General features: G+C 46.9%; 1 protein-coding gene across 2 annotated transcripts in view; it reads left to right on the top strand.

Annotated features, from left to right (window-relative positions):
• The window catches only part of LOC129700036 (centrosomal protein of 128 kDa-like), a 396302-nt gene that overhangs the window by 81810 nt on the left and 289772 nt on the right, over positions 1-24720 (top strand). For both annotated transcript variants that reach the window (XM_055640193.1, XM_055640194.1), the window contains exons 11-12: positions 7272-7398; positions 13762-13922. In XM_055640193.1, the coding sequence (XP_055496168.1) occupies positions 7272-7398; positions 13762-13922 (288 nt within the window). The remainder of the gene's footprint in view (positions 1-7271; positions 7399-13761; positions 13923-24720) is intronic.

Genomic DNA, 24720 nt, shown 5'->3' with positions numbered 1-24720 from the left:
TTCACAACACATACATCTAATCTGAATGTCCGGTAATGTGGCGTCTTGACACCTGATTACCAAAAGAACATTTGCTACATTTATGTCCTTTGGCCATCTCTTGTTAGTTAGTGTAATGTTTAACCTGTCAGATGGGTATAGTCAGTGTTAACAGCTATTATCATAAAATGCCTTTAGAAAATTCCTTGCAACCTGTATATTTTGTTGTGGATAAATTATGTGGGAAGCGAGAGTGTTTCTGTACCAATAGCAATAACGACCCATGCTATGGCCATGTCATGATAATTTTCGGTCCTTCACAGAAAACATGCTTGCATCAATCTGTAGTGTGCATGGTTAAGCATATATGTTATCAAGGTCCAGGATTTATTGACATAGGTTGATCATACGCTGAATAATCCAACCACATTTTTGTTTGGAAGAAATAATAAAAATTGCATTAATTGCAATGTGTAAAAAGAGTTGAGATACTGTATTATAATTTTGCTGCATGTCATTGTGGTATATATCATGTCTTGATTGGTGAATTTGTTAGTTTGTGACTTTATTTGAAGCAGAAATAATAGGTGAATGCTTCATTGAGCATAATTCCGACTGGTAACTACGCACTTCATCCGAGTACGCGTCATGCAAGCCATCTTAAATGACCATCTAAACTGTCATTTGGCAATCTAAAAAGCAGCCAAAGTTGCCTGGCTGGCAACAGGGAAAAAAAGTTAAGCGAGAGCCCTGCTGAGTAGTAGATCAATGAACAGTGAAATGCCAGAGATGCTGCCTGACTCACTTTGTGTCTTTTAAACATTTTTATTTTGGTTGTCTACTTGAGATTCTGGTTCTTGGTGACTCTCACACGCTATCGAGCTCCTGGGCAGAGAGAAACAGAGCAAATGTTTTGTGTCTGTGTAGGTTGGAACTGCAAATGCTGGTTTACACCCAAGGTTGATACAAAATGTTGGACTAACTCAGCGGGTCAGGCAGCATCTCTGGAGAGAAGGAATAGGTGACATTTCTGGTCGAGACCCTTCTTCAGACTGAGAGTCAGAGGAGAGGGAAACTGGAGATAATGAATGGTACAAAGAGAATGTAATGCGTGAAAATGACAGATCAAAGCAGACGATGAGAAGGAAATGTAGAGTGATTTATTGTTGGCCGTGAGGAAGGTGACAACGAATCACACAAACACTCGGACGGTGAAACTAGTAAGAGAAGGTTACTGTTGCGCAACGGTAGAGTTGCTGCCTTGCAGTGAATGCAGCGCCGGAGACCCGGGTTCAATCCCGACTATGGGTGCTGTCTGTACGGAGTTTGTACGTTCTCCCCGTGACCTGCGTGAGTTTTCTCCGAGATCTTTGGTTTCCTCCCATACTGGTAAATGTATAAAAAATGTGTCCTTAGTGTGTGTAGGAGAGCGTTAATGTGCAGGGATCGCTGGTAGGCGCGGACCTGGTGGGCCGAAGGGCCTGTTTCCGCACGGTATCTCTCGCTAAACTAAAGAACCAGGGTGGGTGAGGGACGGATAGAGAAGGAAATGAAGGATTACTTGAAGTTAGAGAATCAGAATCAGAATCGTTTATTGTCATTGGAACTAAAAGATAAGTTCAAACAAAATTGCGTTTCTGCAGTCATCACAAACAAAAAAAACAAAACACACAATTAACACATTTTCTCACAAAACATCCATCACAGTGAATCCCCAAACACCTCCTCACTGTGATGGAAGGCAAAGTCTTATCTCTTCCATGTTCTCTGTGCCCATTCCTCTCCCGCAGTCAAGCAGCCAAACTGCTGCATCGAGCCGATCGAGGCTCCTGATGTTAGATGTTAGAGTATTGTATTGTATTGTATTCAAATTTATTGTCATTGTCTCAATTTGAGACAACGAAATGAATTTCCCTTACAGGCAGTATCATAAAAAAATAAAAAATAATTAATAAAACATATTAAAAATAAAATTGAAATTGAATTTAAAAAAAGCACAAACTGAAAGTCCACGACACAACATAACATAAATGGCACCAAGGTGAGGAAGGCACCATAGTCCAGCCAGCCTCCCCTCCGTGTTAATCCGTGGTCGGGGCCTTCCGAGCACCCGCAGTCGCCGCCCCGGGTGGCCCAATGTTCAGGCCCTCACGCCGGGCTGGTGGAACGCCGACGCCGAACCCCGACGGTGAGCATCCTCCTCCTCAGCGGCCTGGACCTCCTGATCAGCCGCCTCCCGCTGCCGGAGTCTGCAGCTCCTGAGTCCACAGGCCGAGCCGGGCAGAGTCACAGGACCCCGCGCTGTCCATCAGCGCCGCCCGCGTTGGGAGCTCCGCAAACCGCAGCTCCAGGATGTCGGTGCAGCAGCTCCAGCACTCCGGGCTCCAGACTGCGACCCCCGGTAAGGCATCGCCAGCCCCGCAATGTTCCAGCGCTGTCCCGCCGCTGCTGGAGCTCCGGTCGATCCCGGCAGGAAAGGCCGCACCAATCCAGGTAGGTAGGCCGCTGTGGGGGAGGGGGGGGGGGGCGAGGAGGCGACTCGAATAATAGTCGCGTCCTCACCAGGAAGCGGCTGAAGGACGGTATCCCCCGCACCGTGCCCTCTTACCCCACATAAAAACACCAAAAAAACACAAAAAAACACACTTTTACATAACTAAATAAACAAAAAAACAAAAAGATACCGGTCTGTAGGTGGAGGCTGCTGACACCAGCGCCACCGGAAGTACAATACAATAGAGCCCCCACCCCGCGGCCGTTTAAGCCACGCCGGGCGATGTAAGGCCCTGCTCTGGATCGATTTAAACCTCTCGACTCGGTCGGGCGAATTTTGGCGTTGCGGGAGCTCCGAAAAGCGGTCTCCCACTAGGGACCCGCGAGCTCCCGATGTTACCGTCCACATACCTGCAGCCGGAGCCTCCGGGCTCCGAAGTCGGGTCGCAGCCGCGCGTCACCACAGCGCTCTGCACTCCGAAGTCGGCCCGCTCCGCGATGGTGAGTCCGCAGGCTCTGCGACAGGAGTCCTTGGTCGATTCTGGTTGAAGGCTGCCGGCTCCATGATGTTAGGCCCAAGGAAAAGTCGGGTCCCCGTACAGGGAAGAGATTAATAAGTTTCCCTCACCCCTCTCCCCCCCACCCTCCACACAGCTAAAAAATACACAGCTAAAAAATAATATAAAAACAAAACCAAGACATCCACTTAACAGGACAAAAAGAAAAAAAAGACAGACGGACTGCAGAGGCCGCTGCCGACAGGCGTCGCCATCTTGTCCAATGAAATTAGAGTTGGAAAGTTTGAGTATAGAAGTTGGGAGGTCATGTTCCAGTTGTATGACTTTTGAGGCTGCATTTAGAGTTCAGTTCTAGGCACCATGCTATAGGAAAGGTGTTATCAAGCTGGAAAGGGTACAGAGAAGATTTACAAGGATGTTGCCAAGACTAGAGGGTCTGAGCTATAGGGAGAGGTTGAGTAGGCTGGGATTCCTTGGAGCGCAGGAGGATAAGGGGTGATCTTATAGAGGTGTATAAGATAATGCGAGGAATAGATCGGGTAGATGCACAGAGTCTCTTGCCCAGAGTAGGTGAATCGAGGACCAGTGGACATAGGTTTAAAGTGAAGGGGAAAAGATTTGAGGAATCCAAGGAGTAACTTTTTTACACAAAGGGTGGTGTTTGTTTGGAACAGGCTGCCAGAGGCGGTATTAGAGGCGGGGACTATCCTAAGGTACATGGATAGAACAGGTTTGGAGGGATATGGACCAAATGCTGGCAGTTGGGATTAGTGTAGCAGGGACATGTTGGCCGATGTGGGCAAGTTGTGCCGAAGGGCCTGTTTCTGCACTGTATCACTCTATGACTCTAAATCAAAATTCATACCGCTGGGGTGTATGCTGCCCAAGTGATATATGAGGTGCTGTCCCTCCAATTTGCATTTGGCCTCACTCTGACAGTGGAGGAGGCCCAGGCCAGAAAGGTCAGTATGGGATTCAGAGGGGGGTGTTAAAGTGTTTAGCAACCAGGAGATCGCGTAGGCCTAATGTTTTGTGTCATTGGACTCTTATTAGAATTCAGAAAAGTTAGACACGAGCGTGTTATACATATTCATATGGTAATTTCTCTACCAGATTCTGCCAATAATTATGATTTATCACATGTCGTGCTCTGAATTATGATTTATCACAGACCTGTTCTTGAGGAAAAAAAACGTGGACGTTTCAAGCAGTGTTGTTGTGCACCTTTTTTTTGGTATTAGTAGAGTTTATTGTCATTTACTCACCATAGCTAATGGTAAAGTAAGCTCCTTGTGACTTTGGTGAACTAAGAATATGTTTTGGAGACTCAAGGAACTGCAAATGCTAGAATCTGGAGCAAAACACAAAGTGCTGGAGGAACTCGGCGTGTCAGGCAGCATCTGTGGGGGAGGGGGGGGATGAGCAGGTGATATTTCCGGTCTCAGTAATAGAGTGATACAGCGAGCAAACAGTCCCTTCGGCCCAACTTGCCCACACTGGCCAACATGTCCCAACTACACTAGTCTCACCTGCCCATATCCCTCCAAATCTGTTTTATCCATGTACTTATCTAACTATTTCTTAAACGTTGGGATAGCCCCTGCCTCAACTACCTCCTCTGGCAGCTTGTTTCATACACCAACTACCCTTTGTGTGAAAAAAAGTTACCCCCCGGATTTCTATTAAATCTTTTCCCCTTCGTTAAACCTATGTCCTCTGGTCCTCGTTTCACCTACTCTGAGCAAAAGACTCTGTGCATCTACGCTGAAGAACGTCTGAAGAAGGGTCTCGACCCAAAACGTCGCCCATTCCTTCTCTCCAGATATGCTGCCTCACCCGCTGAGTTACTCCAGCATTTTGTGTCTCCCTTCGATTTAAACCAGCATCTGGAGTTCTTTCTTACACACTGTACATCTACCCGATCTATTCCTGTCATGATTTTATACACCTCTATAAGATCACCCCTCATCCTCCTGGAATAGAGTCCCAGGGACCCTTCTTCAGACTGATTGGAGTCGGTGGGGGAGAAAACCCCCCCCCCCCCCCCCCCCCCCCCCCCCCCCCCACCCCCCACATCTATTTATCCTGCACTTATCTCCCTAGCCACCTCGCATTGATTCTCCTGCCACTCCCCATCAATCCTACACTGGTCCCCCAATTCATCCTGCCCGGACCCCCTTCCCATCCATCCTGCACTGCTCACCCCCCCCTTCATCCTGCACTGCACCCCCCATCCATCCTGCACAGATCCCCCCCCCCATTCAACCCCACTGACATCCCCCCCCCCCCCCCCCCCCCGACCCTATTGTGCTGGAAATGTCTTCAGAGCTAACATTGACTATGTTTGATAACGGAATGCGATCAAATATGTTTTAATTCCCAATGTTATTATTTGTTTTAATCCATAAAGATGTATTAATTAAATTTTGAACACGTGAAACATTAAAACCGCAGAGTTCGATTGTCACTGACACGTTATTACAGAATTCATTTTAATGGCAAATCAATGCTGTTAATCTGGAGTATCAGTACTATAGTTATTTAATGAGCAACATTCGCAACTATACGTTGGATTTATCCAAGTTTTACTTCTACAGTCAGTCATATACATCACAAATTTGGTCGGGATATTTCAGTTGAAATTTTAACGTTAATTCCGAAGTGGGACTGATGGAAAAAGCGTTTATCAACAATTTTTTTTTAAAATGGTGCTTACAAACTGGGTATCTTCATTGCCACATACATCTAATCTGAATGTCTGGTAATGCGGCGTCTTGACACCTTTAAATATATTACCAAATATTTGCTGCATTTATGTCCTTTGGCCATCTCTTGTTAGTTAGTGTAATGTCAGATGGGTATAGTCAGTTTTGTCAGCTATTATCATAAAATGCCTTTAGAAAATTCCTTGCAACCTGTATATTTTGTTGTGGATAAATTATGTGGGAAGCGAGAGTGTTTCTGTACCAATAGCAATAACGACCCATGCTATGGCCATGTCATGATAATGTTCGGTCCTTCACAGAAAACATGCTTGTAGTGTGCATGGTTAAGCATATATGTTATCAAGGTCCAGGATTTATTGACACAGGTTGATCATACGCTGAATAATCCAACCACATTTTTGTTTGGAAGTGGAAAGAAATAATAAAAATTGCATTAATTGCAATGTGTAAAAAGAGTTGAGATACCGTATTATAATTTTGCTGCATGTCATTGTGGTATATATCATGTCTTGATTGGTGAATATGTTAGTTTGTGACTTTATTTGAAGCAGAAATAATATGTGAATGCATAATTCCAACTGGTAACTGCGCACTTCATCCGAGCACGCGTCATGCAAGCCATCTTAAATGACCACCTAAAATGTCATTTGGCAACCTAAAAAGCTGCCAAGGTTGCCCGGCTGGCAAAGTGAGAGCCCTGCATCACTAGCGATGTGAGCCATCACCTGCACCACTGTGCTGCCTTGTTGCGCTCCTATATTATATTTTATTATTGCCCATAATCTGAATACATTAATGGAGTGTCATGGTAGTGCAGCGGTAGAGTTGCTGCCTCGTAGCGCCAGAGACCCGACTTCGACCCTGACTACGGGTGCTGTAGTATGGAGTTTGTATGACCGCGTGGGTTTTATCCGGGTGCTCCGGTTTCCTCCTGCACTTCAAAGACTTGTAGGTTGATTGGCTTTGGTAAAATGTTAAATTGTCCCTAGTGTGTGTAGGATAGTGTTATTGTGCGGGGATCGCTGGTCGGCACAGACTTGGTGGGCCAAAGGGTCTATTTCAGTGCTGTATCTCTAAACTAAACTAAAGTTATCTTTGAGAACGTTTGCACCCACCAAAGGACTGCAGTGTCTCCTTCTATTTCAGAGTACAGTGTTTTTTATGCAGTGACAGAAAAGCTGTCGATACTGAAACTTAACCTGAAACATTCATTCAGATTCTTTCTCTACAGATGCTGCTTGACTTGCTTAAATTTCCAGCATTGTCTAGCCATTGTTAGCCTTGTTTGGACCACGATCTACTGTCTGACATTGCCTCTCTTTGTACTGACATGTATACTCAGATCTCTTTCTGAAGGACTGCCTGATAAATATTTTTTAATTTATTTTGCCGTCGTTTACGATTCAAGGTATCAAACTTTCCGGGCGATTTTCTTTCCATTTAAGTGCAAGACACGTTTACCACTTAACACAGAAAACACTTGCATGTTGAAAAGATATGAAATGCAAAAATGGTAATGCTCTACTGATCCACTGAGTCTTATCTGTGAATTTAGATAGATGATTTGCGCTCTCAGCTGTTACGGACGGAACAGGAGCGGGCAACTTTGCAACACAGGATTTTGCAACCACAGCAGAAAAGTCATCGCGAAGCGGAGGAGGATGATAGACTGGTTCAAGCAGGTGAGATACTGTAGAACAGAGCCCCGTCCATTACTTTTCTCCATTAAATTAATAGCCGGTGATTTCAAAGTATTCTAGGGATTTTCTGTAGAAGTAAGTCAGGTATGGCGAGGTATGGTACTTTATTTGTCACGTGTGCCGAGGTACAGTGAGAAGCTTTTCTCTCGTGCTAACCGGCCAGCGGAAAGACAGTACATGATTACAATCGAACCATTCACAGTGTACAGATACATGATAAGGGAACAACGTTTAGTGCAAGGTAAAGCCAGCAAAGTCCGATCAAAGATGGTCAGAGGGTTACCAATGAGTTTGATAGTATTTTTGTATACCTTTCGGGCCTGTCCCACTTACGTGATTTTTTTGGCGACTCGCCAGCACCCGTCATAGTCGCAGCAGGTCGCCGAAAATCCAGCGGCAACCAGAAAAAGGTACGACTCTTTGGGCGACTGTATGGTTGTGAGTAGTCGCCCAAAGAGTCGTACCTTTTTCTGGTCGCCGCTGGATTTTCAACATGTTTTCAGCGACCTGCTGTGACTATGAAGGGTGCCGGTAAGTTGCAGAAAAAAATTTGCGTAAGTGGGATAGGCCCTTTTCAGTACAAACATCAGTGTATCTAAGCACTTAGATAAGTTTTAGATAAGCATCTCTGATACGGTACAAGTGTATAGCAGTAGTGCACTGAAACAGTATACAGAGTCACCATTTTGGTGCCATTTTCAAGACCCAGTTGTTGTAAGTGCAGGGATCTTGGCGACGTTGTTGTCCTGGCGACGTTGGAGGGTGGGCCTGTCCAAGCACAGTCGTGGTGTCCTCCATTGCTGCTCCATCATGGTAGGTCGCGTGCGGTCCACGTGCTCTGCATCTTGGAGCGGCGCCCGGTCCAGCCAAGCCCCAGGCTGCTGCAGGGCCTCGAGCGGCCCACACCACCGTCGAGGCCGTGCACTCCCTCCCACAGCCGGTCTGCTTACCGGCCCACCCACCGACTCCTTCCATTCTGGGCGGATGAGCTGGGTCTTCTGGGCGGATTCCGGTCTGTGGCGCGGGGCCTCCATCCGCGGTGGGCCAACTGGACCTTCTGGGCAGGTCCTCAGTCTTCTGTCCACGCCTGCTGTTAGGTCTGGTCACGTTCTGCTCAATATAGGTAAAGAGCATCTTGTAATGAGAGTTTGACGTCACTGGGCCTGTACTCGCTGGAGTTTAGAAGGATGAGCGGGGGACCTCAGTGAAACGTACAATATAGTGAAAGGCCTGGATTGAATGGATGTGGATGAGGCCGGGCTATGTGATAGGCCAAGGTATGTTTACTTCTCAGCCACTTCATGTGATATTAGACGGAGTAGTTGCCATATCAAGCTGTGATGCACATAGATACGATAATTATAAAATGACGCATCTGTAGTGTACAGGTAATTGCTGGTCGGCCTGGACTCGGTGGGTGGAAGGGCCTGTTTCAATACTGTATCTCTAAACTAAACTAAACTATAGAAATTGGTAAGAGTTATAGGTGACATGCTGAATTTCCCATGCCTTCTGAAGAAATTGAACCATTGGTCTGCTTTCATGGCTGTGGAAATTAGCCTGTTTCCCTGCTATTTAGCTCTATGACTGAGCAAATTTCAGTCCTTTGTCTATGTCTTGCCCAGAGAATTATTAGCGGATATCTTGTTTTAGTTTCTTCCACCGCTAATTGACTTAAGTCAAACTACTCCTTGCTGCCCTCTGCAGAGTTGTAATTTAATTCTCCCTGAGTTCTGAATTCTCTTGAGATGCAAAGCACTTGCCTTCATGTCTGACTTTTCACAGCTAATGAAGAACTTTGAAAGCTTTGACAGTGATAAATTAGAAAACTCAGCATCTCACAAAAAAAGCACATTGCCCAGCGATGTGGAAGGAAGCCATTCGGCCAATTAAGTTCACAGCAGCGTTTAAACAACATTTGGACAGGTACACGGATAAGATAGTTTAGTTGTGATGTTCGCTGCGAGAACAGGCCCTTTGGCCCAACGAGTCCGCACTGACCAGCGATCACCGCACTCTTAACACTACTCTGCACGCACTGGGGTCATTTTTTACAATTATACCAAGCCATTTAACCTACAAAACTTGTATGTCTTTGGGAGGAAACTGGAGAAAACCCACGTAGGTCACGGGGAGAACGCACAAAGTCCATACAGACAGCACCTGTAGTCAGGATCGAACCTAGGTCGCTGGCGCTGTAAGACAACAGCTCCACCACCCTGCCACCTGTTTAACAAAAAAAGTCACAAAGTGCTGGAGTAACTCAGTGAGTCAGGCAGCATCCCTGGAGAACATGGATTGGTGATGTTTCGGGTCGGGACCCTTCTTCAGACTTCAGACATCTGTTTAACATCTTAATTGAATAGTGGCAGCTCTGACAATGGAGTGCATCCTCTGTATTTGAAGAGGCAGCAGAATTATGCATGTAACGTCTTTTAATTGTCAAACCTGTTTTAGCCAAGATCTCTATCTCTGTTTGAATTCACCTCTTTAGCAAAAATGTGATTTCTCTTTATTCTTAATGAAAAGCTGATGCTACCCTTTCTGCAAGTAGACATCTCCTGTAGCTACGCCAGACTGAGGAAGGGTCCCGACACGAAACATCACCTATCCATGTTCTCTAGAGATGCTGCCAAACTCCAGCACTTTGTGTCTTTTTGTGTAAACCAGCATCCGCAGTTCCTTGTTTCTAAACGCCATCTATCAACTTCTCAAGATGTAAGGGGAATGAAATAAATAGTAGAGACATGACTAGTACACAAAGTAAAGACAGAATTCAATTCAAAACACAATGAGGCAATTAATGCACAGATGAAAAGGGAGGGGGACGTGGGGCTAAGGATAGGCAGAGGTGAAGAGATGGGTCTTGAGGCGGGACTGGAAGATGGTGAGGGACACGGAATTGTGGATCAGTTGGGGGAGGGAGTTCCAGAGCCTGGGAGCTGCCCTGGAGAAGGCTCTGTCCCCAAAACTGCGGAAGTTGGACGTGGATGGAGAGGAGACCGGCTGATGTGGATCTGAGGGACCGTGAGGGTTGGTAGGGGGAAGAGGAGGTCAGTGAGATATGGGGGCCAGATGGTGGACGGCTTTGTAGGTGAGGATCAGGATTTTGTAGGTGATCCAGTGGGAGATGGGAAGCCAGTGAAGTTGTTTGAGGACTGGAGTGATGTGATGCCAGGATTTGGTGTGGGTGATGAGTCGGGTGGCTGCGTTCTGGACCAGTTGGAGTCGGTTGATGTAGGTGGAGCTGATGCCAAGGAGAAGTGAGTTGCAATAGTCCAGTCGGGAGGAGATGAAGGCATGGATGAGTCTTTCAGCAGCAGGAGGTGTGAGAGAGGGTCTGAGGAGATGGGGAGTCAGTGGTGCCGTCAATGGTGAGAGTGGGGTTATTGATTTTGCTGAGTGTGGCTTTGGAGCCTATGAGGAGGAATTCTGTCTTATCGCTGTTGAGTTTGAGGAAGATATGTTGCATCCAGGTTTTTATAGCTGACAAACAGGAGTTGATATGGGAGAGGGGGGGTTGTGGGGGGATTTGGTGCCGAGGTAGATCTGGGTGTCATCGGCGTAACAGTGGAAGTCCAGGTTGAAGTGGCGGAGTATCTGACCAAGGGGGAGGATGTAGATGATGAAGAGGAGGGGGCCGAGTATGGAGCCTTGGGGAACGCCTTGAGTGACTGTGGCTGTAGCAGAGGTGTGGTTATGGAGAGAGATGAAGTGGGATCTGTTGGAAAGGTAGGAACGGAGCCAGCTCAGTGCAGAGCCTTGAATGCCGAGGTCTTTGAGTCTGGTGAGCAGGATGTTATGGTTCACTGTATCGAAGGCTGCGCTCAGGTCGAGGAGGATGATGAGGATGTTGAGGGAACCAGTGTCAGCAGATGTGAGGAGGTCGTTGAGGCGTTGAGGACTTTGAGGAGAGCAGTTTCTGTGCTATGGGGGGGGGGGGGGGGGGGGGGGGGGGGGGGGGGGGGGAAAGCCAAATTGGAGGAGTTCAAGTAGGTTATACGCAAGGAGGTGGGAATGAAGTTGCGACGCAACGATACGCTCCAGGGTTTTTGAAAGAAAGGGGAGGTTTGAGATTGGGCGGTAGTTAATGAGAGAGGAGGGATCAAGACCAGGTTTCTTTAAGATTGGTGTGACAGCAGCAGTTTTGAAAGCGGAGGGGACAATTCCTTGGGGCAATGAGGAGTTGAAGAGATTAGTGAGGTAGGGGCAGAGAACGGGGAGGCAGGACTTCAGCAGGGGAGTGGGGAGAGGGTCGAGGGAGCAGGTAGTGGGTTTGGAAGAGCTGATGAGTTTGGAGATTTCAGTAGGGGTGACCAGGTCAAACTGGGAGAGGAAGCAGTGTGGAGGAGGGGTAAGGAGGTCAGTGGAGATGTTGAAAGGAGGGGCCTTGGTAGGTGGTGGAGTAGATGCTGGGGAGTCGGGTACAGGGGATAAAGATTGATAGATGGTGCTGATTTTATCAGCGAAAAAGTGGAGGAATGAGTTGCAGAGATCCGGAGTAGAGGTAGGGAGAGTGTTGGCTCGAGGCTTGAGGAGGTTGCCCACTGTGGAGAAGAGGGTTCTGTAGTTTAGGCAGGGTTCGGTGAATATGGAGGAGAGGTAGGCAGATTTTGCAGCAATGAGGGCATCTTTGTAGTCAGTGAGGTGGAGTTTGTAAGCTTCAAGGTGGACTGTGAGAGATGATTTCTTTGTGAGTCGTTCAAGTCAGCGACCAGTCTGTTTCAGCTTACAAAGTGCAGGTGTGTACCAGGGTGAAGATGTGTTGAAAGTTACGGTTCTTGTTTTGAGGGGGGCCATAGTGTTAAGGGAGGTAGACAAGGTGGAGTTGAGATGGTTTGTGAGATCATCAGGTGAGATATGGGTTGAGTCCAGGGGGCGAGTGGTGGAGAGCAGGTCAGAGATGGTGGGGATCAATGGATTTTAGATTACGGAAGGTGATTTCTCAGAGGAAGCGGTGGGTGAGGTGTCGGAGAAGGGATGGTGAACCATATAAGCTTATGATCAGAGAGGGGGAAGAGGCATGAATGGAGGTCGAGTACCGGTTGATTTGTGGAGCAGACCAGGTCAAGGATGTGACCTTTGTCATGGGTGGGAAAGGTGACGTGCTGAGTGAGAGAGAAGTTGTCAAGTAAAAATGTAGAATTTTACCCTTGTCATATTTGCCAATTATTCTGATGCCTATGCCCCAAATTACACTCGTAAATCCAAAAACTGCCAATGATGGGAATCTGAAATTAAACAAGGCACTGTTGGAAACAGCCAGCTGATTTGCTTTAGTTTAGTTCAGAGATACAACTTGGAAACAGGCCGTTAGGGGGAATAATAGGCATTTCGGCCCATCTATGGTGGCGCAGGGGTAGAGTTGCTGCCTCACAGCGCCAGAGACTCGGGTTCGATCCTGACTATGGGTGCTGTCTGTACGGAATTTGTACGTTCTCCCTGTGACCGTGTGGGTTTTCCTCTGGGTGCTCCGATTTCGTCCCACTCTCCAAAAGCGTGCGGGTTTGTAGGATAATTGGTTCCTGTAAATTTTCTCTGGTGTGTAGGCTGGTTAGTGCACAACAAAGGCTTTTCACTATACCTCGGCACACATGACAATAAACTAGACTGAACTGAACGAGAACTAATGTGAAGGGTAGTTGGTCAGCGCGGACTCGGTGGGCCGAAGGGCCAGTTTCTTTGCAATATCGCTAAAGCTAACAAATCCGTGCCAACCAAGAATCACCCGCACTAGTCCATCCAAACTAATTCCATTCTTAGACATTTGGGATATTTATCCAGCGGCATGGAAAATTACCCTCTCTGGTCAACATAAAGGACGTAGCCAATTTAGCTGAAAATGTAAGCATCTGCTTTGGAAAAAGACCTGGACCAACGGTGAATAGTATCGAGTAAATTTTCAATATGCAGGCACTAACCAACTTACGCTAAAGGGGATTTATGGAAACTCGCACTTACATAAGCAATTCTTTATACCCACTACTTTATTTCCGAGATGCGTTTCTCGGTAGCACTGCACTACTGCTGTTGTATGTGGCCGTTTCCACAACCTAGGCAACTGTTCTCGTGGATGCTCCAGCGTGGTCTCCGTGCTGGAGCTCCCCCCCCCTGGTCTCCACGTCGGTGCTCCCCCATGGTCTCTCTGTCAGAGCTCCTCGCCATGATCTTCGCACCGGAGCTCCCCCTTGTTCTCTGCCTCAGAGCTCCACTTCGGAGCTTCCCCCACCAGGCCTCCACATCGAATAGTAAATTTCTGCGGGACGTAACCCTTACATAAGTCTGTATATTCTTTTCAGTTTTATCACGTTCCTTCATTTTTTCTTTTTCCTCAATGTGCTGCAGTGGCCGCGAGAGCGGAGCTTGAGAAGCAGTTGCTGGAGAAACAGGTTGTAGAGCTCAGGGCACAGCTGAACCAAGATGCTACCCGGTCTGAAATGGGGGAGCTGAAGCGATCACTTGAGAGGAAAGAGAAAGAGAAAATGGAACTCTCTGCACATATCGAGGTATCTCCACTGGGGTCGGGTGAGTGGGAGGGGAATCTCTTTGTATCCTCCTGGAAATATATTTTGAAATTCTGATTGCTTGGTGTAAAATTTTCTTTTAATGCGTGCATTTTTCCCCTCTCTAATGCTAGAAAATATGCTTCTTCTGGTTAGCATAGGTGGCTAAAGTGAAACTGTTACTTAGAGTTTATTCTGGGAGGATTGTAAATTGGGATTTTAGAAAGTTTTGCCTCTTTTATCCCATCTTAATTTTACGCCAGACCGGTATGGGTGTGAGATGCGGGTTTACAAAGAAAACACAAAGTGCTGGAGTAACCCTGTGGGTCAGGCAGCATCTCTGGAGAACATGGACCGGGTGACAGTTCGGGTCAGCATCTTCCTTCAGTCTGGAACCTGAAGAAAGTTCTCAACCCAAATCCATGTTCTTCAGCAATGCTGCCTGACCCGCTGAGTTACTCCTGCATTCTAGACTTTAGTCCTTAAAGGAAAGATACTATAGTGGAGCAAGATAGTCCACTCGACGAAAAAGCCTCAGTTGGTCATCTTTGGCGCTATTTCCGTGAACCGGCTTCCGTCTCCGCTCTAGTATCTTTGCTTTGGTCATGGTGTCTTCATATTGCTATTATTTTTCTAAATACCACACAAATCATCATTTTTTTTCTCAGCTGCAGGTGATCATTTTGATATTCATGCCTAGTCTTCCTTATTAACTTTGAACATACAAAATATTGCCATTAGGAAGGGGCACCAGAAAATACTGCACCCACTAAATCCATCCTCTCCCCCCCCTCGACAATTTAAAAAATTTCCCTCTTACCATTTCCGTACTTTATCGATAGCTGCCATGACCCGTGTGATGTCATCCTTTGCCCTGCTCCTGGTTTCGGCCCGCACCGATCTGCCGGACATGCTGTGTGTGTTTGTTTGGCTGAGTCTGAGGATAGAAGCGCCGGCACTAAGAGCGAGCTAACGCGCAGACAGATGGACGAAAGCAAAGATCATAGAGCGGAATAGATTACATTTCGGGTCGAGACCCTTCTTCAGACTCTTCTTCAGATTGAGTCAGGGAAAAGAGGACAAGAGATATAGACGGTACTAAGGACAAATGAATGGAAGATATGCCTATATCTCCCGTTTCCCCTTCCCTTGACTGTCAGTCTGAAGAAGACCAGTCGACCCGAAATATCATCAATTCCTTTTCTCCAGAGATACTGCCTGATCCGCTGATTTACTCCGGCCTTTTGTGTCTGTCTTCGGTTTAAACCAGCATCTGCAGCTCCTCCCTGTACAAGGTATGTGCCGTTTTTGTGTGTATTAGCGTGTGTCCAGTCAGATTTGGCTTCCAGTCAGATTAACAATCACGCAAGTGTCCACACACACACACACACACACACACACACACACACACACACACACACACACACACACACACACACACACACACACACACACACACACACACACACACACACACACACACACACACACACACACACACACACACACCTCACACACACACACACACTTACTTCAGGCAGTGCTGATCGTGATGGGGGAAATTGATGAGAGTTTACTGCAGTTAAAAACATACAAACATCTGCAAATTTGCTAATGTTACTTTGAATCCCTTCATCTAAATCATTGATGTATATTGTAAATAGCTGCGGTCCCAGCACTGAGCCATGCGGTACCCCACTAGTCACTGCCTGCCATTCTGAAAGGGACCCGTCAATCCCTACTCTTTGTTTCCTGTCTGCCAACCACTTCTCTATCCATGTCAGCACTCTACCCCCAATATCATGTGCCCTAATTTTGCCCACTAATCTCCTATATGGGATCTTATCAAATGCTTTCTGAAAGTCCAGGCACACTACATCCACTGACTCTCCCTTGTCCATTTTCCTAGTTATAGGACATTGGAAAATTATCACCAATGCATCCACGAATTTCCAGAGCCACTTCCTTAAGTATCCTGTGATGCAGACCATCAGGCCCTGGGGATTTATCAGCCTTCAGTCCCATCGGTCTATCCAACACCATTTCCTGCCTGATGTGGATTTTCTTCAGTTCCTCTGTCACCCCAGATCCTCTGGCCACTAGTATATCAGGAAGATTGTTTGTGTCCTCCTTAGTGAAGACAGATCCAAAGTACCTGTTCAACTCATCTGCCATTTCCTTGTTCCCCATAATAAATTCACCTTTTTCAGTCTTCAAGGGCCCAACTTTGGTCTTAACTATTTTTTTCCTCTTCACATACCTAAAGAAGCTTTTACTATCCTGCTTTATATTCTTGGCTAGCTTACCTTCGTACCTCATCTTTTCTCCCCGTATTGTCTTTTTGGTTATCTTCTGTTGTTCTTTAAACATTACCCAATCCTCTTGCTTCCCGCTCATCTTTGCTACGTTGTACTTCTTCGCTTTAATTTTTATACTGTCCCTGACGTCCCTTGTCAGCCATGGTCGCCCCTTTCTCCCCTTGGAATCTTTCTTCCTCCTAGGAATGAACTGATCCTGCACCTTCTGTATTATTCCTAGAAACACCTGCCATTTTTGTTCCACTGTCATCCCTGCTAGGGTATCTTTCCAGTCAACTTTGGCCAGCTCCTCCCTCATGGCCTCATAGTCCCCTTTATTCAACTGCAACACTGGTACCTCCGATCTACTCTTTTCCCTCTCCAATTGTAGATTAAACCTGACTGTGTCACTGCCTCCTAATGGCTCATTAACTTTGAGGTCCTTTATCAACCACCGGGTGGCGCCGAAATGGCAGCCTCGCCAGCAGCCTGTGTGTTATATCGACTTTTTTTGTTATTTTTAGTTTGTCTCAAATGTATTTTTTAATGTTTCTCGGTTTTATGTTTTATGTGGGGGGTGGGGGGGAATAGGGGGACACAGTTTTCAGTCACTTACCTCAACGGAGATGTGATTTTTCTCCGTGTCACATCTCCGTCCCCCCCCGCAGCCTAGTAACTTGGATTGGTGCGGCCTTTCCTGGAGACCAGCCCGGAGTTTCAAGCCGCGGGCGCAGCACATACCATCGCAGAGCGGGCGATCCTTTGCCGTGGAAGTGCTCTGACTGCGGGTGAACAAAGGAGGAAGATGACTGAAGTGCTCCTGTGGACTTTAACACCGTGAAGCCGTGGTCTCTGGTAAGAAGCGGCCGACTCAAGAGCTCCATGCCGCGGAGTGTTCCGATCCATCCCGACTCCGGAGTTTCAATCATCCCGACGAGAGGGCTTGAACAGGGGACCGTCGTCAAAGGCCCCGTTCAAAGGCCCCGACCACGGGTGAACAAAGGAGGAAGATGATTGAACTTTATAGCCTTCTGTCACAGTGAGGAATGTTGATTCCACTGTGGTGGATGTTTTTGTTAAATTTATTGTGTACTAGACTAAGTGGGACCCGTTGGGTCCCAGCTTCACGCGGGAGGGCTGGTCCCCCAATGCAATATTCCACCTCTGCACCAATTCCAATATTGCTGGCCGGGGGGGGGGGGGGGTGGGCTTTCTGGAGCGCTAGTATGTGTGTTGTGGGTCTAAGGGACTGGTTTCTAGAGGGCTAGTATGGACATTGTGGGCCAAATGGATTCTTGGGCTGGCAGCTCAGACACTCTGGACGGGCAGCTCAGTCACTCTGGACGGGCAGCTCAGTCACTCTGGACGGGCAGCTCAGTCACTCTGGCTGTTGTGCGCTGAAGGGACTGGTTTCCAGAGGGCTGGTATGGACATTGTAGACTGAATGGATTTTCGGACTTGCAGTTCAGTGAGTCATGGCTGTTGGCTGGCAGTTCACTAAGTCATGGGTGGTGGGCTGGCACTTCAGTAACTTACAGCTGGTGGGCTGGTATTTCACTTACTCATGGCTGGTGGGCTGGCAGCCCAGTCACTCACGGCTGGTGGTGGCTTTTCACTCAGTCAACCCTCCTCCCTTCACCCCCCACTCTGCTCCATGCCATTCCCCTCTCCCACACACATTCAGTCCATCTCCCCTCAACCTACCCCCCTCCCCCCCCCATGCACTCTTAGTGGCTCTACAACAGTACAATCATTCCTGCCTATTAGGTTACTATTGTGATGAAGAGCACGCAGGCATGGCAAGTGGAAAAAGGATTTATTAAAGTTTAAAATGTGAATGACTTAAAATATAACAACAATTTAAATGTTAAAGATGAGATGTATTAAGTTCTTTTTTGTTGTGTCTCTTGCTGTGTTCTGCTGTTCACTGCCTCTTGATAATACTTTGCTTTTGATATAAAAAAAAGATAATTTTAATATAGAGAGATTAAGCGGTCAAATTTTAACAAAGAAAATCTGAGAATTTACCTCAAAAGTCATTATGGATTGCAGGCCGCAAGTCCAACCTCACAGCACTCCAAGCAGAGTGCAGGCAGCAAGTCCAACCTAACAGCACTCCGAGCAGAGTGCAGGTTGAAAGTCCGACCTCACAGCACTCCAAACCAATTTCACAGCATTTCACCCTTTTTTGCAAGCATTTTAGAACCAATAGACACACTTTTTGCAAGCATTTCCGAACCGATGGACACTTTTTGCAAGCATTTCAGAACCAATAGACACTTTTTGCAAGCATTTTAGAACCAATAGGCACTTTTTGCAAATAGTGTCTATTGGTTCTAAAAGGTTGCAAAAAGTGTCTCTATCAGTTCTAAAATGCTTGCAAAAAGTGTACCTATTGGTTCTAAAATGCTTGCAAAAAGTGTACCTATTGGTTCTAAAATGCTTGTAAAAAGTGTGTCTCTGGCACAGTGAGGATTGAAGGTGCAACAGGCAACTTAACACCATTTCACCTCAAAGGGTTACAAATTCAGCAATGGAATACCTCTGTCTTTCCACTTACAAGTAAAATATAGAGTGGCATTGACATGATGCAGAGTTGATTTTGAAAGCTAATTCAAAGTAATGTAAGAGACACAATGAACTGCAAATGCTGGAATCTTGAGTAAACGCTGAGGGTTTCTCTGCAAGATGAGTGCTGGAGTAACAAATTGCTGGAGTAACTCAGTGGTTCACTGAAGACGGGTTCCGACTCGAAGCATCTGTACGCAAATGCTACACAAACAAGCTGGAGAAACTCAGCGGGTGCAGCAGCATCTATGGAGCGAAGGAAATAGGCAACGTTTCGGGCCGAAACCCTTCTTCAGACTGATCGGGGGCGGGGGTGGGTGGGGACAAGAAAGGGAAAAGGAGGAGTAGCCAGAAGGCTGGGGGATTGGAGGAGACAGCAGGGGGACTGAGGAAGGGGAGGAGATAGCAAGGACTAACAAAATTGGGAGAATTCGATGTTCATGCCCCCGGGGTGCAGACTCCCCAAACGGAATATGAGGTGCTGTTTCTGTGTACGCAAATGCTGTTTGACCGGCTGAGTTTACCTCAACACTCTGAGATTTACTCAAAGTAATCTAACCTAGGCTACTGTTAAAGTAACTTGCAGCAAAAAGGATTTTCAAAAAGAAATGTTTGTATCTATTCGGTTACAGAAACCTCGGGAAGAACTTAATTGCCTACATGACATCTGAACAATTTGTTCAGAAACAGCAGCCCTATTATTACCTCATGATCTGACCTCAACCTTCTGAGGTTATGTAGCTCTGCTGTTGCAAGCTATCATTTGTGTCTTCAGGATTTGAGGTGTGAAGAAGTCAAGAAAGAAAGATGGTAAAATGTTAGCTTGCAGCAAGCCAGATAACTGGAATTATCTTGTAATGAACATGGAAGTGGTTTGAGCTTGTATTCTGCAACAAGCGGACATTTTTGCATCGTGACCTGCAATCTCACTTCAGTAGCTGCAGAGTGCTTGGTTTCTGACACATCAATGTTTTAAGTTTTACTGGAGCCAGGGCGACCCATTGGGTCCCGTCTCCTCAACGCGCAGTTGAGGGAAGGGGGGGGGGGGGGGCGGCCTGCAGCATCACACACACACGCACCATCCCCCCCACACACACACACTAACCACACACCCTTCCCACATGCATTGAGCTCGTCAGGGAGTGATGCTTCGTTGACATTTGAGCTGCCTGCCGATTTTGCCTTGTAGGATGGCAGGAAGGTGATGGCAGGAAGAGGGGAGGGGGGGAGGAGGAGGGACGGGGGGGAGGAAGTGGAGGGGGGAGGAAGAAGAGATGGGGGAGGAAGAGGGGATTATGTCAAGGACATTCTTCCCTCTTTCCCCCCCCCCTCCCCTCTTCCTCCCCTCTTCCCCCCCTCCTTGACATACCGACTCTCCATAACCTTCTCAGGAAGTAGAGGCGCTGATGTGCTTTCTTATGTTGTTCTTGGACCAGGAAAGATCTTCAGAGATATGAACGCCCAGGAATTTGAAGTTCTTGATCCTTTCCACCATCGACCCGTTGATATAAACGGGACTGTGGGTCCCCATCCTACCCCTTCCAAAGTCCACAATCAGATCCTTGGTTTTGCTGGTGTTGAGGTTATTGTGCTGGCACCATATGGTCAGTCGCACGATCTCTCTTCTATACTCTGACTCGTCCCCATCAGTGATACGTCCCACAACAGTGGTGTCGTCAGCGAACTTGATGATAGAGTTCGCAATATGACCGCTATGCAGTTATGAGTATAGAGTGAGTACAGCAGGGGGCTGAGCACGCAGCCTTGAGGTGCTGATTGTTATTGAGGCTGACTCTTTGAATGCACTTCATTGTCTCTGAAGTCCCTTGGAGCATCCTAAAGTCATAACAATCATAGTCATCCCCTTACATGTTTTTCCTCTACCTGCTAAATTTTTGTAAGGTGTCCTTGAGACTCTTGAAAGGCGCCCATAAATAAAATTTATTATTATTATTAAAACAAATGCTGCAGAGTGATACAGTGTGAAAACAGGTCCATTGACCCAACATGCCCACATCGGCCAACATGTCGCATCTACACATGTCGCATCCCACCTGCCTGCATTTGGCCTGTATCCCTCCAAACATGTCCTATCCATGTACCTAACATAGACACAAAAAGCTGGAGTAGCTCCGCGGGACAGGCAGCATCTCTGGAGAGAAGGAATGGGTGACGTTTTTGGTCGAGACACTTCTTCTGAAGAAGGGTCTTGACCTGAAACTTTTCTCCAGAGTTGCTGTCTGACCCACTGAGTTACTCCAGCTTTTTGTGTCTATTCCCCATACTGACCTTTCTGTCCTGGGCCTCCTCCACTATCGGAGTGCGGCCACAGGCAAATTGGAGGAACAGCACCTCACGTTTCACTTTCAGGTCGAGATCCTTCTTCTGAAGAAGGGTCTCGACCTGAAACGTTATCCATTCTTTCTCTCCAGTGAGATGCTGCCTGTCCTGCTGAGTTACTCCACCTTTTTGTGTCTTCGGTTTAGACCAGCATCTGCAGTTCCTTCTTACACTATCCATGTACCTGTCTAACTGTTTCTTAAACGTTGCGATGGTCCCAGCCACAACTACCTCCTCTGGCAACTTGTTAAATACACCCACCGCACTTTGTGTGGAAAAACTTACCCCTCAATATACGTACAGAGTACGTACATCTATATACCTATCAAAGTCTCATTTTGTGTGTCTGCGTGTATGTTTTGTATCTCCCTCAAAAGGCTACGTGCTAGCGCTTAAATTTTTACATATTCTAACTCGCATTTTTCTCGTCTGCGCCATACTCAGGTTTACTTAAGATTTCATCTTATATTTACAAGTTATGATGATTCAAGTTATAAAAAAATACAAAAAACGGTTCTCACACACAGCCTTTTTTCCAGCAGCTTGTAGTGATGATGTCACAGTGCACCAATCACAATGGGCTCTCAAGCTGCCGAGTGTGACAATGACATCACAATGGGACGTTGCCAACGGTTACCGCAGCAGAAGGAGAGGTTGCCAAAGGCAGGTCCTATCAGAGGGGGGGCAATGAGTGCCATTTGGCATGGGCCTCATGCCTGCTTCAAAGGGATCTTGATCTGGGGGCCTCTAAAATTGAGGGTCCTCTGCTTGATCTTGGTTTGGAAGCCTCTAAAATTGAAATTGGCTTGGGCCTCAGTTGATCTATGAGAGGGCCTAGCCAAAGTTGCCATAGAGGGAGAGAGCGAGGGGGAGAATGAGAAAGAGGTGGAGAGTGTTGCACAGAGCTGGTTCATGGGCTTGCAGGCCTGCTGTATTTTCTGCGGCGAGGTAGAGACCGTGTTGTATGTGTATAGGGAGTGTGTGAGGTTGTTGCCCTTGTATGACTATCTGAAGGGGCTGCTCCTCAGGTTCTGGTTGCATTTTAGTCCCTCCATGTTGGCAGGGAGTGGGGAGGGCCGAGAGCGGTTGGGGGGAGGTGGTGGGGGGGGAAATCTCCCTGTTGGTTTGCTACTAGGCCTGGCCAAGATGTCCACCCCCCCTCCCCCCCCCCCCCCCCCTCCCCCCCCCCCCCCCCCCCCCCCCCCCCCCCCCCCCCCCCCGCCTCCCCCCCCTGATTGCCTCCTTAAATTCCATAATTTTCCTTGTGGGGTGTGATATGCTCCGGGGGGCGCCTGTTTCCGGGGTGAGCGCCGACGTCGCGCGCGCCATCCCCACCGCGTTGGGGGATAGGGCCCAACGGGTCCCACTTGGTCTAGTATTCTTTAAAGTTGAACATTCAACTAAATCCTCAGAATGGCCCCATGAGACAGATTTTTAGAACCACATGAGTAAGATGCATTTACAGAAGTGCCTTTTACTTGTACCCAGCACTGACATTCTTCGCCTTGAATTTAAACATGATTGAATTACAGGGAGTGATTTAGAGTCAATTGTATAGCCTGCCACCACTTGTACCCAGTTTTAATCAACCGATCTTCTTAAAGCAGTGCAAAAGAGTGTTTTTAATGACATGTAAACGGCGTGCATGTTGTTAAGTACATTTCTCCCCCTACTGAGAAACATGTTCCTCAGCAAGGAATTTATTGCCAAAAAATGCACGATATGCTGAAAATAAATCAACAGATAGATGTAGAATACTTTGTAATAATTGGTGAGAAGGAAGTGAGTTATTAAGTACTCAGGAACCCTGCAAAGGCCGATAGATTTTTATAAATGTTCGGCTGTAGTCACTGAATTACAACACCATCTGAAAGCTTGATTTTTTTATTATATACAAGTTAGGATAGAGGAGAGCTCAGAACACATTAAGTTGTTATTGCAAGAGAGAAGGAAGGAGAAGCCTCTATAGATAGTTATATCCAGATTAACATTTTACTCCCCTTCCCATTCCCATACTAACCTTATGTGCAAGAAGGAACTGTAGATGCTAGTTTGAATGGAAAATAGACACAAAAAGCTGGAGTAACACAGCGGGTCAGATTAGTACGGGTGTCATGGGTTATGGGGAGAAGGCAGGAGGATGGGGTTAGGAGGGAGAGATAGATCAGCCATAATTGAATTCTAAGTGGCTGAATTCTGCTCCTATCACTTACGACCTTATGATAGCATCTCTGTAGACAAGGAATAGGTGACGTTTCTTCAGACAGGCAAATTGGAGGAACAGCACCTCACATTTCGCTTGGGCAGCTTACAGCCCAACGGTATGAACGTTGATTTCTCTAATTTCAAGTCACCCCTGTCTTCCCTCCATCTCATGCAGAGACGCTGCCTGATCAGCTTGGTTACTGCAGCACTTTGTATCTTTTAGTGATGTTTTTAGGAGATTTTGCAGTGGAGCGGTAAAATGGAGACACCAGGGATGGCAGTGAATGAACAGACTGCGTTTTGGGTATTGATTAGAGCCTGGTCTTGTTGTTGAGACGTCAGGCAGGTTTTATAGGTATGAGGATGGCCAAGTAGAGTCATAGAGTCACAGTGCACGGAGTTAGGCCCTTTGACCCAATATGAGATAGATAGATTCTTGATTAGTATAGATGTCAAGGATTATAGGGAGAAGGCAGGAGAATGGTGTTAGGAGGGAGAGCTAGATCAGCTATGATTGAATGGCGGATTACACTTGATGGGCCAAATGGCCTAATTCTAGTCCTGTCACTTATGACCTTATATCTATGCTGACTAAGCACCACATCGTAGCTAGTCCAATTTGCCCACATTTGATCCATATCCATCTAAACCTTTCCTGTCCTTGTGCCTGTCCAAATGTCTTTTAAATGTCGTTATTATACCCGCCTCAACTACCTCCTCTGGCAGCTCATTCCATATTCCAACCCCCGCCAAGTAAAATTGGTTTCCAATAGCATGGGGGTCAGAAGGCTTAACTTTAGAAACATAGTTTAGAGATATACCATGGAAGAAGGCCTTTTGGCCCACAGAGTCCACGATGACCATCAATTGCCCGTTTGCACTATTTCTATGTTACCCCACTTTCTCACACTAGGGGCCAGTCGCCCTGCAAACCTCCTCGTTTTTGGGATGTGTGGAGGTCCCAGAGGAAACCCAGAGGTCACAGGTAGAACATGCAAACTCCACACCGACAGCGCCCGATGTCAGAATTGAACGTGAGCCTCAGGCGCTGTGAGGCAGCGGCTCTACCAACTGTGCCGCCCTAAATACTTCTTGGTATTCAACTATGTCCAATAGTAGGGATGCTTATTTTATTATTGTCACGAGTAACAGTGAAAAGCTTTTGTTTGCCTGCTATCCAGTCAAAGAAAATACTATACATGATTATAATCAAGCCGTCCTCAAGAGTCAAGAGTTTTTTATTGTCAGTGCACAGATACAGGATAAAGGATACAACATGTAGTGCAAGATCAATTCTAATAAAGTTCAAAGGTCTCCAATGAGGTAGATGGGGGGCTCAGAACTGCACTCTAACTGATGAGAGGACCATTCAATTGCCTGATAACAGCTGG

The sequence above is a fragment of the Leucoraja erinacea genome, chromosome 9 (assembly GCF_028641065.1).
Source record: "Leucoraja erinacea ecotype New England chromosome 9, Leri_hhj_1, whole genome shotgun sequence".
NCBI lineage: Eukaryota > Metazoa > Chordata > Chondrichthyes > Rajiformes > Rajidae > Leucoraja > Leucoraja erinaceus.
The sequence above is the reverse complement of the archived record's forward strand: the minus strand, read 5'-3'. Positions and strand labels throughout refer to the sequence as shown.